Source organism: Siphateles boraxobius, unplaced genomic scaffold (assembly GCF_051911475.1).
Source record: "Siphateles boraxobius isolate OS27281-9 unplaced genomic scaffold, OSU_SipBor_1 204, whole genome shotgun sequence".
NCBI lineage: Eukaryota > Metazoa > Chordata > Actinopteri > Cypriniformes > Leuciscidae > Siphateles > Siphateles boraxobius.
In genome coordinates, this window is record NW_027508816.1 from 4,419,697 (window position 1) to 4,437,353 (window position 17,657).

Genomic DNA, 17,657 nt, shown 5'->3' on the forward strand with positions numbered 1-17,657 from the left:
CTTATTTTTTGCTCTCTAAGTTTATAGAACATAATGATATCCTGATGAACACAACGAGGACTTCAAGTATCACATTTGCAAACGCTATTCATTATTTCACACAATCTACAACAACATCATGACATGGGAGCTTTATTAAGAGAGCTTATATAATACAGCGTCCATAGGATTTTGTACAAACATTATTAGAGCCAAATACATTTTACTGAACTGTAAGGCAGAATAGTGTGAAGTTACTGCCTATTGCAATGCTTGAAAAACTGTAAATAAAACCGACATCAGTACGCAGTGTTTTACACAATGTTTAATTTGTTTATTGATAAATTGCACAGCAAGTCTTAATAAATCTAATTTATAGGCCTACTGTATGTTAAGCTTTTATTGCTTCCATGGCATCAAGAGCTGGCAGACACTGTCAGCGACTACTAATGATTTAATGAACTGAATTAAATTCCATTGAAAGCATTTAAAGAATTGCAGATACAAGGCTTGAAAGATAGGTCAGGAAAATGCATTGTTGGCTACTCAATAAGCTGAAATATGTACAGGAATCACTTTATTTCAAGCCATATACCGATATTAACGCTAACAATCTACAGCATAATGTTAATCTAACTTATTTATCCATGATTATTATATTAAAAAAGACCCTCTGCGCCCTCTAGTGGTGAACAAAGCTTTACACAACGCAAAACCTCAACTAAGATGAAATAAATGTAGCCGCCCTTTAAACAATAAAATGATTCAATATAATTTGTTAGTGAAAAACACAATGCACTGCACACTTCTACGGTCCTCTGCATTTAAACTTCTGATTGTGTGTAGTAAAAGAAGAATCAACAGTTTCATCCATAAAAAAAGAAAGTACACTTGTTAATGCCTGATGAAGTACAGTATTTACATTTTGAGAATGAAAATATTACTAATGTACAATTTAGTGTTTGCTACATTTACATAATCTCTCACACACTCAGACCGGAGTGAAATATGTACACACTCGGGTACAATTGCATCATGGATCCGTTTAAGCTATTAAAATAATTTGCGAATATTAAAAAATCTGCTATTTACAAATTCAACAAACCTTTGGCTGACGTCAGCAATCAACACATGCCATTTTAAATAGATGTTTTAGTTTTTTTCTGGACTGCTGTCACATACTTGGTCTTTCGCTCTCATGCAAAGGAGCTTTTTATATATATATGATTTGCATAGTTTTGAAGCAGGCTTTATTTTGCTCGGTTGACCGGCTCTCCGATCAGCTCGGGACACTTCTCCTCCCCCTTGGCGATTCGGTCGCACTTGAGAAGCAGGTCGTAGTTGATCTTGTCTGTAATGACACTGTCCTGCTTGTACTGAGGATGTTTGGCCACAAATTCCCTCATCCACTTCGCCATAGTCATCAGCTCACCTGAGAAAAACACAAGTCAAAGCAAATATGAGCAAAATCATCCAAATAATCAATCTGAAAAAAAAGAAAGAAAGAATAAAAAATCACTAGTTTATCTGAAGTATGTCATTCTTAAAGTGTAACTGCTGTGTATATAATGTCAGAAGTAGTGTTGTCAAACAAAAAATGACTCTGCTTTTGACTAAATAACTTTAATTGTAAGAATTCATCTCTATTTAACTTTTACAATGAAAACTGTCCAGTGTTATTTAACATTTGATTACTTTCATTTCGTTTTTCTCAGCTCAGTAGTTTAGTCGTGTTTATTTCAGATCACTCTTAATTCGGTTGTTGTTGTGCTATCATTTACAATTTGTTTATTTGTTCTTATTTTCTTATTTTATTAATCTGGATTGTTCTATTTACTGTTTGTATTTATTTATTTGTTTATTTTGGAAATGTAGTTTAACGATTCAAATATAGCCTCCCCTGTTCTGTGTGTAAGCTATTACAACAAAAGTGCCCAAACAATCAAAAACTTATGAGATGATGAACGATCTGAATGGAGGTACAGTATTTATGGCAGTTTTCCCTGTGGTATTGAATTTCCATATAAGGGAGAGTAATTTCTGACAGAATTATCACTTTTGGGTTAAAAAATCTAAATGGATAGCACACAAAACGTCCTGCTTGCGTCGACATAGTCGACGGTCGACTTAATGGGGATCGCGTCAGAGAGCCTATCATCTTCGAGTACTATTGAACGAGCCAATGGAATTGGCGTGCGTGATTTGCATCACACACTCCGCCCCCGCAGCGCGGGAATAACTATACGGATCTGGATGCACGCACTAGTTGCTTTTCGCTGAGGAGCCGAGCGTAACCCGGGGTCAGCGGTGGTCCAGCGGTAGTAGCAAGGGGACTACGTCCTCCGTTCCCTCCTTCAGGGAACGGTGGGTTGCATACGCAACCAGGACGTTCCCTTTCCATCGGTAACGTCAGACGTAGTCGATGGTCGACTGAATGGGGATAACCTTTGAAAGCGCCACTAAAGCTGCCCCCTTCCAGTGCCTAAACCAAAGCCTCCTGATGCCCCCGCAATTTTAAGGCGGAAAGGACAGGGCTTAGGCCAGGGAAGTCACTGCTGTTCCTACAGGACCACTGGGAAAGCGTTCCCCGTACATTGGAAGGAAGGGACGCTGCGGAAGCCACATCCAACCCAGAGGGAGGTAACGTGGAGAATACACATATGAACTGGGCGGAGACCGGGTAGAATGTGACTGGGGTGGCTCCAGCCTAAGACGGGGGAAGACTTACTGGACAGTGACGGCAGAGAGACTCTGCCGAGGGAAGACACGGGCTCGCCGTAGGGAGCCGTATCGTGGAAAAATAAACATTTGGGATCACAGTAGGGACCGCAACATATGGACCCAGCTTAACACAGGTTCCACACTGCTTACGAGTGGTAGGCCTAACACCAGACGTTCCGCACGTCCGACGTCGGAGGGGTATGGAGGAACTCAACAGGGTTCGGCTTAAGAGAACTCAACTGGAGTAGAAAGCGCACGTATCCAGTCCATAGGAGGGGAATGGCGCAGCAAGCAGACACTTGAACCGGGCTAACGGTGAAACTGGCATCATGAGAAGGGAGCCCACGGGAAACAGCGGTTCAATAGGTGTCGCCCAGCCCCCAACTCTAAATCTGTCAGCAAAGCACTCTGTCAACGCCCAGGCGGAGCAAAAATACTCATCATAGAGGAGCTTGACACCTAAGAGGACAAGAGCATCTCGGAATTTTTCACCGAAAATAAGGCAACCTAGGGCTGGACGATAAATCGATTTTATCGATTAACTCGAATGTGTAGTTTACACCAATTTTTTTGAATGAAAATCGGTTTTCTCTTTAACAACCGCCGACGCTTCCATCTGGGCTCCCGTAGTTCCGACCGGGCTCAGCGCTTGCCATGATAGAGATACACAAACAACATGGCAAATGAGCAAGACAGCGGCAGCAGAAGCACATCCGCCGTAAACATTTACAAGCTGAATCTGCAGGGCTGCCAACTCTCACAAGTTCACTGTGAGAGACGCAATTCTGTCACTTTTTACACGCTCTCACGCCACACATCCATTTTCGCACGCAGAGAAAAATCGCGAAGCAAAGAGGACACTGACACCGACAGACAAGACAGAGAAGGTTACTATCGATATGAAACAGATTCTCAGCTCTCAGATTCTGTCAATTTTATTACAAAATTCAAACAATAAACACCGTTTTGGCGCTTGTAAATGTGACGTGAAAGAACGCTGGCAGATCTCAGTTCAAGCGGCACGTGAACCGATCATCTGTTACTCTTTACTACAAACTTATCGAGATGTAATAAAATCGATCGATCAGTGTTTTTCAACCGCGGAAAGATGTCCATAAAACAGCTGGAGAACAACATATGTCACGTAACGTTACATTTACCTCAGGATGCCTTTTAATGACCCATAGCACGCATGTTAGTTAGACGCATTATAAAATAAAAAACGCATTATATTTAATTTGAGTTGGTTTTAACCTTTAATAATACCAGCTGACAGGGCTTTCTGTATGTTTACAGCATTAGGTGATTTTTTTTTGGGAGAACAATTAACACATTAACGTATCTACTGTACCTATTTATCCAAAGGAATTTATATTGAATCAAGATCAGAATCAAATCACAAGAATTGAATTGAAATTGTGAAATTTGTGTTAAGCAATAATAAAAACAGTAGCATACCAGTAAACTTAATAAAATTATGTTTAGTTACCAAATAATTTGACAATCACAATACACTTGTTGTGATGCAAGTTTTTTGTTTTTTTACACATCCCCCCAATCCCAATCCACCCATTTTATTTTATGTTACATTTTCATTGTTTTCAAAGACAGGGGCTGTCCTCTTGTCTTTTTGGCTTGTTGTTTCTGATTGCACTTTAATCGAGATCAAATCCCAGAAGGGAATATTAAAACAATATAAAGTTAAAACTTGTTTTGAACAATTTCTTTGTCATCTGCAGATTGATTTTAAGTAGGGAGAGAAAAAAATCGATTTAAATCGTAAATCGGATTTTTTGTGAAAAAATCTGGGATTTTTTTTTAGGCCATATCGCCCAGCCCTAAGGCAACCATATCCATTGGCCACTTTGCTTGGAAACAGCCTTCCCTCTCTGCTGATTCCTAACAGATAAGAGCTGGTCTGAGGTCTAAGGCTGCGTTCTGTACACGTCTATTACTGCTATGAAGCAGACGGACAGAGAAGCCAGGGCTGGTTCTGCCTCCTCCAGGCAGCGCTTGCATGCTCACCACCTGACCCATTACAGGAGAGGTAGGAACCTTGGGCACAATCAGGGCCGAGGTCTCGGTTCATGAGAGTAAACTGGCGCGAACTCCAGGCACAATACGTTGACCGAAAGCGAGCAAGTCCCTACCCTCTAGTAGAGAACAAGCGAGCAGGAGAACTGATATAACAGAATTTTTAACTCACTGCCAGCAGTGGCTCAGGGGCGGTCTCTTCAGTGCAGTTGCACCAAAGATAAGGCCCAAGAGGATAAAGGTGGACACAAGGATTTACAATACCCTGCTCCCTCAGGAACTTGACGATCAGGACATGCTTCCTATGCTTCTGCATCATGATGCGTCAAAATATACAGAGGCAACATTATTTTGAGGGAGGAGGAAAACAGCCAACTCCAACCCATCTTGCAGGAAAGAGGGCACTGAAATGATCGAAAGCTTTCAGGACCTCCTCAGGAGAGAAGACGCACTCAACGACTAGGTTCCACTTCTAATGTGTAAGCACACCACCTCTTAGGTGATGTTACCTCTAAGTTACCTCACCTCTAAGTGATGGTAACTATCACATTTCTGTGATAACCGCCTGAACCTCCACGTTCAGATGTAGAACCGCCCGGATATATCCAGGGGTAGAACGTGGGTGCCATCGTGCCCCGTCCCTGTAATCAGGGGGAGTCAGGAAGGCTGTCAACGGGAACCAGGTCAGGTTGGGCCAATAAGGGGCAACCATGAAGACCTGTTCCCTCCTGACTTGGCACCGAGGTGCAAGCGACGGGCGCAAAAGACAGCAGCATTGCTCAACATGACATGTGAAGATCACTGCGCTACAGGAGCATTTCTGCTCAGCACTTGAGTGTGATAAGTTCACTGACCAAAAGGAGCATTTCTGCTCAACACCTGAGTGTGATAAACTCACTGAGCTACAGGAGCATTTCTGCTCAACACTTGAGTGCGAAGAACCTCACTGAGCACAGGAGCTTTGCTGCTCAAGACCTAAGTGTGATGAACTTCACTGATTTTCAGGAGCATTTCTGCTCAACATGAAGTGTGATTAAATTCACTGACTTGAGCAGGCGCTAGGCGACCCCGAGTCGCAGTCGCTTTTAGGAGGCTTACTGGGGAAACACATTTCTGCGGGCCCCTGGGGCAGCTGGGAAACAGTGTCTGTCCAAGGATTGTCCGCTCGGACAGAAACAACTGGCAGGGAGACGAACCCGGAAAGGCAACTGAGCGGCCCCGGAGTGGTCATGACCCAGCTGTACCCAGAGGGTGGAGTCTCCACTCACCCTGGCTGTAACTGTTGTGAGGCTCGTCGGCAACACGATTGAGTAGAGCGGGAAAAGTGAAACAAAGCGTCCTCAGAAGCTTGAGACTCCAAGGACGAGGTGACGGGTGAGTTGCGATTTGCAAGGGAAGCTTAATCAACGGTCGCAATGTCTAACAACTCGAGGCACGAATGCCCGTGTAGTCGAGGGTCGCCCGGGCCCCCGTTAAAACACACCCTTTGTACATGGCCCGTCAGTTGCTGAGGGTTTGGCAGCAGACCGGGATGACGTAGTCACACAGGGAGAGCTGCTCTGCCACGGTCACCTCGGGACTCAATCGTGAAGCTAGCGCTGAAGCGGTCTTCATATGGAGGAAGCCAAGTGGCTGCCTACCATATGCCCCAGGAGCCACTGAAAGTTCCTTTCAGAGAGACCCTTTCTCACTTCAATAAGCACAAGCTGAACACACTCTCACTGGAGAGACGTGTTGGATCGAGTCCACTCCAAAACTGAAAAAGAGATACTCAACCCGTGGGCGAGATTACTCTTTCCCAGTTGACCTGAAGACCCAACGGGTTCTGGAGCACTCGAAGGGAAGGACTCTGAACTGATACTCCAAGATACTCCACTCCAAGAGCAAGTTCTCCATCCCTGGGGGGCCCGTCCAAGTTCAGCGTTTTCGAAGGGGCGAAGTTCTCCACAGCGTCGCCGAATAACCCAACCTAGGAAATGGGAGAGTCCAGGAACCGAACCTTATCCGCTTCTCTCATATTGGCCAGGTTGAACCACAGATGGCGCTCCTGGACCACAAGCATGGACATCGACGAACCTACAGCGCAACCTGCAACCTTCGTGGCCCGGAGGGCGAGGTCAGTTGCAGTGCGGAGCTCACCCATGAGCTCACGGTCCGGGCTACCCTCGTGCATGTTCATGAGTGCCTGGGACTGGTGGACCTGGAGCAACGCCATGGAATGCAGAGAGGAAGCAGTTTGCCCACAAGCTTTGTAAGCCTTGCCCGTAAGAGCGGACGAGAACTTACAGGCTTTAGAGGGGTGACGAGGATCACCTCTCCAGGAAGCAGCGGTCGCCGGACACAGTTGCATGGCAACAGAGCGCTCCTCCGGAGGGATAGCCTCGTAACCCTTCACCACTCCCCCGTCAAGGGTAGTGAGGGGGGAGGAGCAACTTAGGCGGTTTCTGGCAGAGAAAGGTGCCATCCATGCCCCTGTCAGCTCCTCATGCACTTCAGGAAAGAAAGGTACCGGGGCGGCGGGCTGAGAACCAGCACGGCCCAACCCGATAAACCAATCATCCAACCGAGACGGCTCGGGACACGGTGGAGGGTTCCACACGAGCCCTACCACCACGACGGCCTTTTTCAGCATAGCTGACATTTCTGGATCTAGCTCGGACAACACTGGTCTCCCAGGAGGAGGCAGCGCAGCCGAGTCGTCATCTCCAGAGTCCAGCTCCCCCTCCGACGCTGCAACAGATATACTGTCTCCTGGAGGGACCCCAAATGAAACGACTGGTCGGTCCATTACAGAGGGACCAGCAGGTTCATTGGGGAGCTCCACCGGCTGCGGTGCGAAAGAGGAGTGAGGGATCCACGGGGCATGGCTGGGCGGATTACCCCTTACTGTGATCCTCAGATCACCCAGCTTGGACGGCACCCCAGTCTTTCTCTGGGAAGGTAACCCAGAGGAAGAGCAAGTGCAGGCCCCAGAGGCGGGGACTGCACCAACGCTTCTGACGAAGACGAGTCTAGATCTCAACACCGAGATGGCCATGTTCCCGCAATGGGAACATGAGTCATCCACAAAAGCTGCCTCAGCATGTTGTAAGCCCAAACATGTGGCACAGCTTTCGTGACTGTCAGAGGGAGACAGCGCCATACCGCACCCAGAAATGCACGGATGGAATGGCATCTTGAAAAAGACACACTCACACTCGTATTGCTCTTTTAGGAATTGGACTGTCACCAGTGCCAGAGCACACAGGGAACGACCGCGGCAAACACTGAATTAGTCTTTCAACCAAAACAGTGAAGCACTCACTTCTCGCCCTCTAACCAACGGTCAACACACAACAAAACAGTAGAAATTTGATGCTGTTAAAACAGCAGTTGGGAGCTGAAAAGCTCGCGATCACCGCTGCACCACTCTGTAGAACACCAACACTGGAAGGTTTTCCCGCAAGAACACTGACACACTCGCTCGTTGAATACAACAGCACTCTTCAGAGACATCAAAGACGATCGGCTCCGAAGTGAAAGGCAACTAGTGCGTGCATCCACTTCCGTATTTATACCCGCGCTGCGGGGGCAGAATGTGTGATGCAAATCACGCACCCCAATTCCATTGGCTCGTTCAATAGTACTCGAAGATGATAGGCTCTCTGACGCGATCCCCAGTCAGTCGAACGTCGACTACGTCTGACGTTATCGACTGAAAGGGAACTGACACTATCTATAACACAAACCTGTAATGATTGCAGAAATCAGTGGAATCAGTGGAAATACTGCAGTGTAATGAAGTCAAAGACATTTGCATACCAGAAGCGCGCTTCTTAATGAGTTTCAGATAGTTGAGGATTGTGCATCGAGTGTCGACGTCCACCTCCATGTTCTCCAGGTAGCTGTTCAACATCGGGATCAGCCCGTGAAACACCCCCTCCTGAGCAGCACATCAGACCCAACACACACACACAGACACACACACACACACAGACACACACACACAGAAACACACACACACACACACAAACACACACACACGCACGCACACAGGCACACACACATTAACCAGAGGAACTAAGAATCGCTGAACACACTGAAAGCCGAGCAGAGAAACACACACCTTCCCGTTGATGATGGTGTCGATGCTCATCAGCGTGAACTCTTCCCCATCACTCGGCTCGCTCTCCAGCCCGTTCTGAGCCGCGGCGGCTGGGTCCGACATTGGGTTACAGCCTGGAAATAACCAGAATCATGAAAGAAATATGAGAATCACTAAACTCATGGTCTTTAACTCAGACCTGCAAACTCACAAGGAGAACGAGGTGACGTGTTTCTGGAGTTAATGGCTGGAGAAAATGTTTGTGATTATGATTGAGGTGAGTTGATTAAGACTAGATTATTAACTATATATGCTTTAGATGTGTAAAACATCAGCATTTCACGTCATTATTGGGTGCTTTAATAACAGAATTGCGTATATATGTGACGTCATTGTGTGATTATGTAAACGAACTGGTGAATCGTTTTTTTTTAACCGGTTTATTGAAACAAACTGTCCGAAAGAACCAGTTCACGGATAATAATAATCGGACTTCCCATCACTAATTAACACCCACCAACCCAGCAGTGGAGAGAAACTGCTATCGTTTTAAATTCGCTTTCACAAATTCAGTGATATGAAATGTATTTTCCCAAAAACAAACTGTGGTCAGTGAAAATCACATTGCCACAGTGGCTGGTGAACAAAACAGTTAATGTCAAGTCCTGGGTCGGGTTGCACCAGCCGTTCGTAAGTTCTTTCTTAAATTGGAACGTAGAGTCCAGACTAGAGGCTTAGGGTGCTTTCAGATCTGTAGTTCGGTTCATTTGGTCCGGACTAAGGGCGAAAAATTATACTTTGTATCATTTTCAGGCGTTTTGGTTCCTTTTCACACCACACTGATTGCTCTGGTCCGAATTAGATGATGATGAGTTGATGAAACAAACCAAAATGCAGTCACGTGACAACATCCACATCACTCATTGGCCAGAGGTAACTGCACTTCGATTGGTCAGAATTAACGTGCGGGAAAATTCCAGAGCTCCCAGAAGTTAACAAAGAGGAAAATCCGGCAGACAGCTTTTTAATATGGAGAGACGACTGTGTGGGCTGACTGTATCCCTGGTCACAGTGTATTATATAGTTTGTCTACACCACTTTAGGCAAACAATAACATTTGAGAATGAAGCGAGGATGCGGCTTGAAAATAATGATTTAATGCACTGCACACGGCGAAGGAGCATCGCAAGTCACTTCAGGAGGAGGCGTGCATTAATGCACAGTGCAGCTGTCTACGGCAGCTGGTTTAGTCCAAAAATGCGCAGTTCTTTGGCAGTTGGGTCTGTTCGAGGTTGGATCACGTTCTCACCACAAACGAACTGCTCCAGAGTTCGTTTGAAAGCGTACCGAGACCACCTCACGCTTGTTTGGTGCGCACCCAAGTGCGATTGCTGCTTTCACACCGGCCCAAACGAACCGCACCAAGGGGGAAAACGAACTCTAGTGCGATTCAACCCAACTAAATGAGGCAGGTGTGAAAGCACCCTTAGTAACTACTAGCTAGTTTGTAACTAACTCTGTACTTTGTTCCGTTGCACCATTTGTTCGTAAGGCAGATCGTTGCTAGTAGGTTGCAAACTCTCCGTAAAGTATTGCGTAGTCGCAAAAATGACGTTTAGCCTCGATGATCCAATAGCAGCTTTCAAATACGCTTGAAATGCCGTGCATTTCCGTTTGTCCTTCATTCTAACTTCTTTTGCCTCACGTTACTAACGGTAAAAATAAGTTTCCATTTAATACGATACTTGATCATGAATGACATAAGTGTTTTTATATGTAAATAACATTCAAAAACTGTATTTAAAATGAAATTAATACGGATCAATAAATATTGATACAAAAAACATAAGAAATTGCGTTTATTGATTATGACTGATATTTGACATGCACAACATGGACCGATGCACACAGCGGCGCTGTTTAGGACGGGTCCGTGATAAAGAGCCGCTAAAGATGTAATCTTTTCACATAATGTTCTCTCTCTTAAACTGTAAGCGAGTGTAAATTTCAGCATTATCATGTGTCTAAAGAGTTGAAATCTGTCAGGTAGAAGAAGAGCGTATTAATGCAGTTCAGTCTGTCTCATATTTTAGTCTGACCGTTACTCCTGATCGGAGGCTGCCATAAATATTTAGTTTATACGTTTTATGCAAACATATTTAGAATTGCGTAAGTCGTAACTTAGTGTCCATTTACGTCAAAACTAGGCTAAGTTGTAACTTGCACACAGCTGGTGCAACCGGCCCCTGGTCAACAGTGTAATTTTAGAAATGAATTACATGCAGTTATTGTTGAATACATTTTTTTATACTGTACTTGTATGTACACAAGTGCACTGTAGCAAATAATTCATTTAAATGCATGCACTGTCACATATATCCACACGAGTTCAGTTGTGCCTTTATAAACATGTCACAGCTTAACACCGATATAAACGATAATGACCTCCTTTAACAACTAACCTTTAAAGACGTCCTTCCGGAAATAAAACATGCCTTCTTGCACGGCATTTCGCTTCTGAGCAACTTTCATATTTTCATCGACCTAAACCAAGAGAGTTGGAAAAAATTACACAAATACAAATGTATATTACTTGCATGCACATTTCTACTTCGTCTTGCCTTTAAGATTATGCACAGTATTTAAATCATCCCTAGAATCACACTTTTTCTGCTGTGCATAAATCAGTTAAAATGCTAAACATGTAAAAACACACACACACACACACACACACACACACACACACACACACACACACACACACACACACACACACACACACACACACACACACACACACACACACACACATACACATACACATACACACACACACACATACACATACACATACACATACACACACACACACACGTACACACACACACACACACACACACACACACACACACACACACACACACACCTTTGATAATGGAATGAGGAAATCCAGCTTGTAGGACAAGATCACACGGGTGAGAAGGACGATAAATACGACATAAGCAGAGTTCTCAAAATCTGTCAGTTGGACCTGTAAAAAAAACAACAAAAAATGTTACACATGATATTAGGCATTTCATGTTTATGCAAAACCAAACCAATTTTTGCATAAAATAGGGTGAATTTCACAATATCGGTCAAGATCATGTCGTATTTTGGGATGGATGGAGTCTATGTTGACAGCATGTTGTGCTATTGCATTTTGTGATTATTTTGTATGAAATATTGAAGTTTATAAATAAGTGTTTTGGCACAACTGGCGATACGTATTGTTCTATAATCGAGTTTTAAAATTGGCATGTTAAATTATCCTTTGACCAACACGCTAGGATTGTTTTCCTCATTACAGTGGAGAGAACTTAAAATACTCTGTCGTTTTTTGTTGTACATATTAGAGAAAGACATCATTAGAAACTGTAAAGGGTATCATTTTATTTTTATACTCTCATTATAACAACAAAACGTGATGCTTTTGTAAAATAAAGAAAAAACAAGCACGTACAAACAGGATACGCTTTATGCCGTCACTGTCTCCTTTCTGGAGCGCGTCACAAATGAACCGAAATTCTCTGTACACATCCCTCATTCACGATAAGAATTATATCTATAGAAAGCTTGAAATGTGAAATTTAAAGGGGTGGTATAATGCCCTTTCAACAAGATGTAGTAAAATAAATCTCTGATGTCCCCAGAGTGTGTATGTGAAGTTTTAGCTCAAAATACCCCACAGATATTTTTATATCGCATGTTAAAATTGTCACTTTTTGAGGGTGAGCAAAAATGCCTTGCTTTGTGTGTGTCCCTTTAAATGCAAATGAGCTGCTGCTCCCGGCACAGGGGGCGGAGCTTCAAGAGCTTGTGTCCTTTTACCTCACACACACACACACGTGCTGAAAATTTCTAAAACGTTTAGCCTTTTATGATCAAACGGTCAGACAATTAATGGAGAGACTCAAGAAGAACCTGTAGAAGCAACAGACATTTCTGAATAGTTAGTTGATGAACTTATGTATCTGATGTGGAGTTAAATATCTTCTAGGAATTGATTAGCATATTCTGTCTTGATAATCTGTAAAGGTTTCAGGGTTTGTGATGTCATTAACCCGTGAAGAAGCTCATTGTAGTTCGTACCAGCCGTTTGTTGTAGTCCTTAAAAAGTGATTTCTGTAAAAGCAAATATCTCGCTTTGCTCTGAACTTTGAGTGTTGTAACTTTGCAGATGTTGTTTATGCTCAAACAGCAACATTACACACTAACTAAAGTTAGAAAAGTGAAATTATAAATCAACCACTCCTTTAAATAACCAATTCAAATCGAAATGAATTATGTAATCCATTATGAACCCAAAGAGAGGTGTTTATGAGCGTTTCCCAACTTTTTTTTTTTTTGCAAAGTAAAAAATCCAATGGCAATTGCACAAACATGCATGGCTTGAAATAGATATTCACTTGCAGTGTGAAACGCCCGTTAGAGTGAAATCTCGCTCTACTTGATGAACTAAAATGTAATGTACATGTTCCAATATTGTTTCACTAATAGTTATTCTATAATTGTTACATTAACAGGTGCATCAAATACCCAGTGGTTCAGGACTTATTTTCATAAAAAAAAAAAAATGTTTCAAAAACATCCTCGCCCCCCCCCTCCCACACACACACACACACAGTATACGGCTAAGCTTTGCTAAGCACACAGTCAGTCGCTTCGGCTTGCATTGCTGGCACACAGACAGGTATGTGTGTGTGTGCGTGTGTGTATGTGTGTGTGTGCGCGTGTGTGTGCGCACTTGTGTGTGTGTGTGTTTAATACCTCCATGGGGCGAAACTCGACTCTCCACCCGATGTCAGAGTTTGGAGGGGGGGGCTTGAACCTCATTGTCTGCCAGTTGGTTGACTGAAGATTCTGGAACATGCAAAATAAACCGTGGTTCATTCTCACATGCTATATGATGTGGCAAACACTGGTCTAATATTAACATTTCTTGTTTGGTAATGTTGCTAGAACAGTAAAAATCACATGTTAATTTTAAAGGATTAGTTCAATTCAGAGTTATAATTTCCTGATGATTTACTCTCCTCCACGTCATCCAAGATGTCTTTCTTTCTTCTGTATAAAAGAAATTAAGGTTTTTGAGGAAAAAACACTCCAGGTACTTCCTCCTACGTCACACGTGACCTTTCAACGTGATAATGTAATGTGTGGAGCATCGCACGAGCATTTGTGGTTAAAAGTATATACATTTTTATTTTGTTATAAATGTGCGCTGGTTTGTCTAGATCAGACTCTTATTCCTCGGCTGGATCGTGTCGAGACTTTGAAGCTGCACTGAAACTCACATTTTGGACCTTCGACCCGTTGGACTCCATTGAAGTCACTATATGGAGAAAATCCTGGAATTGCTCCCTTTAAAAATGTATTTTTGACAGAAGAAAGAAAGACATGAACACCTCGGATGACGTGGCGGAGAGTTTAATTCTGAAGTGAACTCCTCCTTTAAATACCTCGAAGTGGTCCGATTCGTTCTCGTCGTCCAAGTGGATCTTCTCCTGGAAGAGCGAGAGCGGGTCCCGGATGAAGAGGTGTGCGATGTGCTGTGCCAGCAGTTTGTCAATGCCTGCAACAGTGCAAAACACAGCGCTCAAACACTGATCAGAGCTGACGAGAGCACACACCCCAGTGGTTTCACACCGTCTACATCGAGTGCTGCAAACGAACACATTAGAGGCCTTTGCTCCAGTAATTATAGGATCGAGTCTCCAGGGAGTTTCCCAGAGAACTAACGGTCCCTTATGAACGTGTTCCTGCTTGCGTTCGCAGCGCTAGTAGGAACTCTGAAGTGACGTGAGACGCGCTTGTTGTTGTGACTTTTATTTTGACGGCGCTGAGAACGACTGAACACACAGCGCTCACATTCTCCTGTTCATTAGTTCACGATCTGTCTAACACTCCTGTCTAATACGTTATTAGATAGAGCTGTTATACATAGAAAGTAGACCGTGATGAAAAATGATTAGCATATGTCGTGTGGTTTATGTCCAGTGTTGAATTACATGATCATGTTTCTCTCGGTCTCCTCAAAGTTGCGTTGGGTTTTCTCCTCAGTGTAAAGGTGAAGAGCTTCATCTATCAGTGTTTTACATGTTCGTAGAGTTTCTGGAGTAAATATATAGGCTATAATCTGTGTTTACATGGCTTTATAAAAATGGCGGGTGCTGGTGTTTCGCGTGCGTTCGGCCAATCAGCGAACACTAACGTCACTGTAGATCCTATAACGCCGGTTACTTTAGACCGACTCTGAAGTACATGAGCTCATTTATTTCCCCCATAAGGAGTTCCCACAACTAAAATCGTTCCTAGTTCCTGCGGTGCGAACACGCCGATATCCAGGAACTTCTGACAATATTTCTAGGAACTATGAAAAGGTTCCTCCGGTGCGAAAGCCCCTATTATAATATATAACGTCTTCTCACTGAGGTCGATGTAGACGGGGTGTCGGTGTGTGTGTTTTTATTTTCTATTGCAGAATGTACATAAGACAGGGGACTGTGTCAGTGTGTGTGTTCACCTGCATCGAGGAGCTGTTTGTTGATCTCCTCATCGATGGTCAGCTCAATGTCATTGTATTTCTCCCCGCAGCAGGAGAGGTAGCTGTCAATCGAATCATACCTGGATTTATTGATCTTGAATTTGTTGTTTTTCAGCGGCTGCAGAGAAACAGATAGAGAATTCATTTTAAAGAGGCCATATTATGTTCACGTCACATTTTTTGTTCATAATAGAATGATAGAAAAAATCCCAACTTTTCAGACAAGAACCAACCAATCAGCTTCAGCCTTTCCGTAACACTGAAGCTCAGTCAAGATGGAGGAACGACAAATTTTTGGACAGATGCACTTTTATGATGAATAGATGCACTTTTATGATGGATAGATGCACTTTTATGATGGATAGATGCACTTTTATGATGAATAGATGCACTTTTATGATGGATAGATGCACTTTTATGATGGATAGATGCACTTTTATGATGGATATATGCACTTTTATGATGGACAGATGCACTTTTATGATGGACAGATGCACTTTTATCATGGACAGATGCACTTTTATCATGGATAGATGAACTTTTATCATGGATAGATGGACTTTTATCATGGATAGATGAACCTTTATGATGGATAGATGCACTTTTATGATGGACAGATGCACTTTTATGATGGATAGATGCACTTTTATGATGGACAGATCCACTTTTATCATGGATAGATGAACTTTTATCATGGATAGATGAAATTTTATGATGAATAGATTAGAGATCGACCGATTAATCGGCACCGATAGTTGATTGGTGGAACAATCGTTACAGGTAAAAATCCACACCGATAGTTTTTCCGGGTTGCGTCCGTTGCTGGAGCGGCTGAGAACTTTGCGGAGTCATTACACAGTACGAGAGCGCTGAGAAGAGACTGCTGGCATTATACAGAGCGAGAGCGGCCTCTAGAGTACAAATAAAAAACTATCACTGGCTGTTTACGTTAGCATGTAAGGCTGTGTGCAGCAAGGAGAGAGAGAACACTTCTTTTTTTATCACTACAATACATCTTGTTGCTTTGATCAGATAATCATCAAGTGTTCTAAAATAGAAGCAAATAAAGTGAGAGACCATACATAGGCTATATTACGTATACGTAATATAGGTCTTTATTAGAGCCCGACCGATATATCGGCGGGCCGATATTAGGCATTTTACTATCGGTACTATCGGTATCGGCATTTATAATGGCCGATAAATGAATATTTTTAAAAATGCGGGTGCGGTGATTCATGTAAGGGTGGCGCTGCCAATAAAGCACCTAAAAGCTGTCACAAAGAACTGGCAAAAGTAATGATTGTGAATACATCAAATACAGTATAGCAAAGAGACATTTTAATTGTTTATTAATAAACAAGTGTTTTCAGTCAGTGTTGCTGCAAAGTTGACGACGCTGACTCGCGATCTTCAGTGAACACGCCAGAGAGAAATGCACATTGCATACGGATTACAGCAGAGAGTAGTCTGTCTTTCGATGTGAATTGTTCTGTTTAAAAGTAGGCATTTCAATATAGATATATTTCTCAGGTTTATACGCTGAGTTTCGGTTAATTTATGCATGAGACGACCTCCAGTTCACGCGTCGACGCCTCCATGTCGAGATTATCTATTGTCCGCTATATTTACTTCTTATTTATTAAATCCAGGCAATTGGTTGATGAAACATTGATTAAAATTAAGATACAATTAATACAAAACTAAATTCACTTTAATGAAAGGCTTTGTGCTTTCTGTTTGATGTCTCTGTGAAATTTTTAAAGCACTTTAGTGGCGCTTTCAGAGCTTGTCACGTCCTTAACATTGTTTTTCACTCATTAATGCGAACACGAAAAATAAAATAAAATGAATTTTTTATGTTCTGTTGAGAGCCAACCCTTCTTCATCCGGTGGGTAGTAGATTAGAAAAGACTATTACTTTTGATTTGCGCAGTGTAATTCACAGAATTGATTTCTCTGCTGCCAGCCTCTGTCACCTATCGTGTGAGCTTGTGACTATTGCAAGCGCGCAGCTGAGAAGTCCTGATTATTATCTGCTATATTTACTTATTATTTATTAAATCCAGGCAAATGGTTGATGAAACATTGATTAAAATGCGTTGCGCGAGCGACAAATTTCCGACAGTAAACTGATGCCCCATTCTGCTTTGTAACGGGTCGCGGGTAAACAGCTGTTGCGACGCGAGTGATAGCGGCTGCGTCCGGTGTGTAGACACAGTGTTAAAGCTCATTCTGCCTATAACGCTACGT

General features: G+C 43.1%; 1 protein-coding gene across 1 annotated transcript in view; it reads right to left on the bottom strand.

Moving 5' to 3' along the window:
• Positions 1-116: 116 nt before the first annotated feature.
• Positions 117-17,657, bottom strand: part of LOC143745517 (glutamate--cysteine ligase catalytic subunit-like) — a 51,415-nt gene continuing 33,874 nt past the window's right edge. Inside the window, exons 9-16 of the mRNA XM_077237644.1 lie at positions 15,384-15,522; positions 14,320-14,432; positions 13,628-13,720; positions 11,745-11,849; positions 11,281-11,362; positions 8,840-8,952; positions 8,536-8,656; positions 117-1,411 (exon numbers count right to left, since the gene is read on the bottom strand). Of these exons, the coding sequence (XP_077093759.1) occupies positions 1,230-1,411; positions 8,536-8,656; positions 8,840-8,952; positions 11,281-11,362; positions 11,745-11,849; positions 13,628-13,720; positions 14,320-14,432; positions 15,384-15,522 (948 nt within the window). The 3' untranslated portion in view covers positions 117-1,229. The remainder of the gene's footprint in view (positions 1,412-8,535; positions 8,657-8,839; positions 8,953-11,280; positions 11,363-11,744; positions 11,850-13,627; positions 13,721-14,319; positions 14,433-15,383; positions 15,523-17,657) is intronic.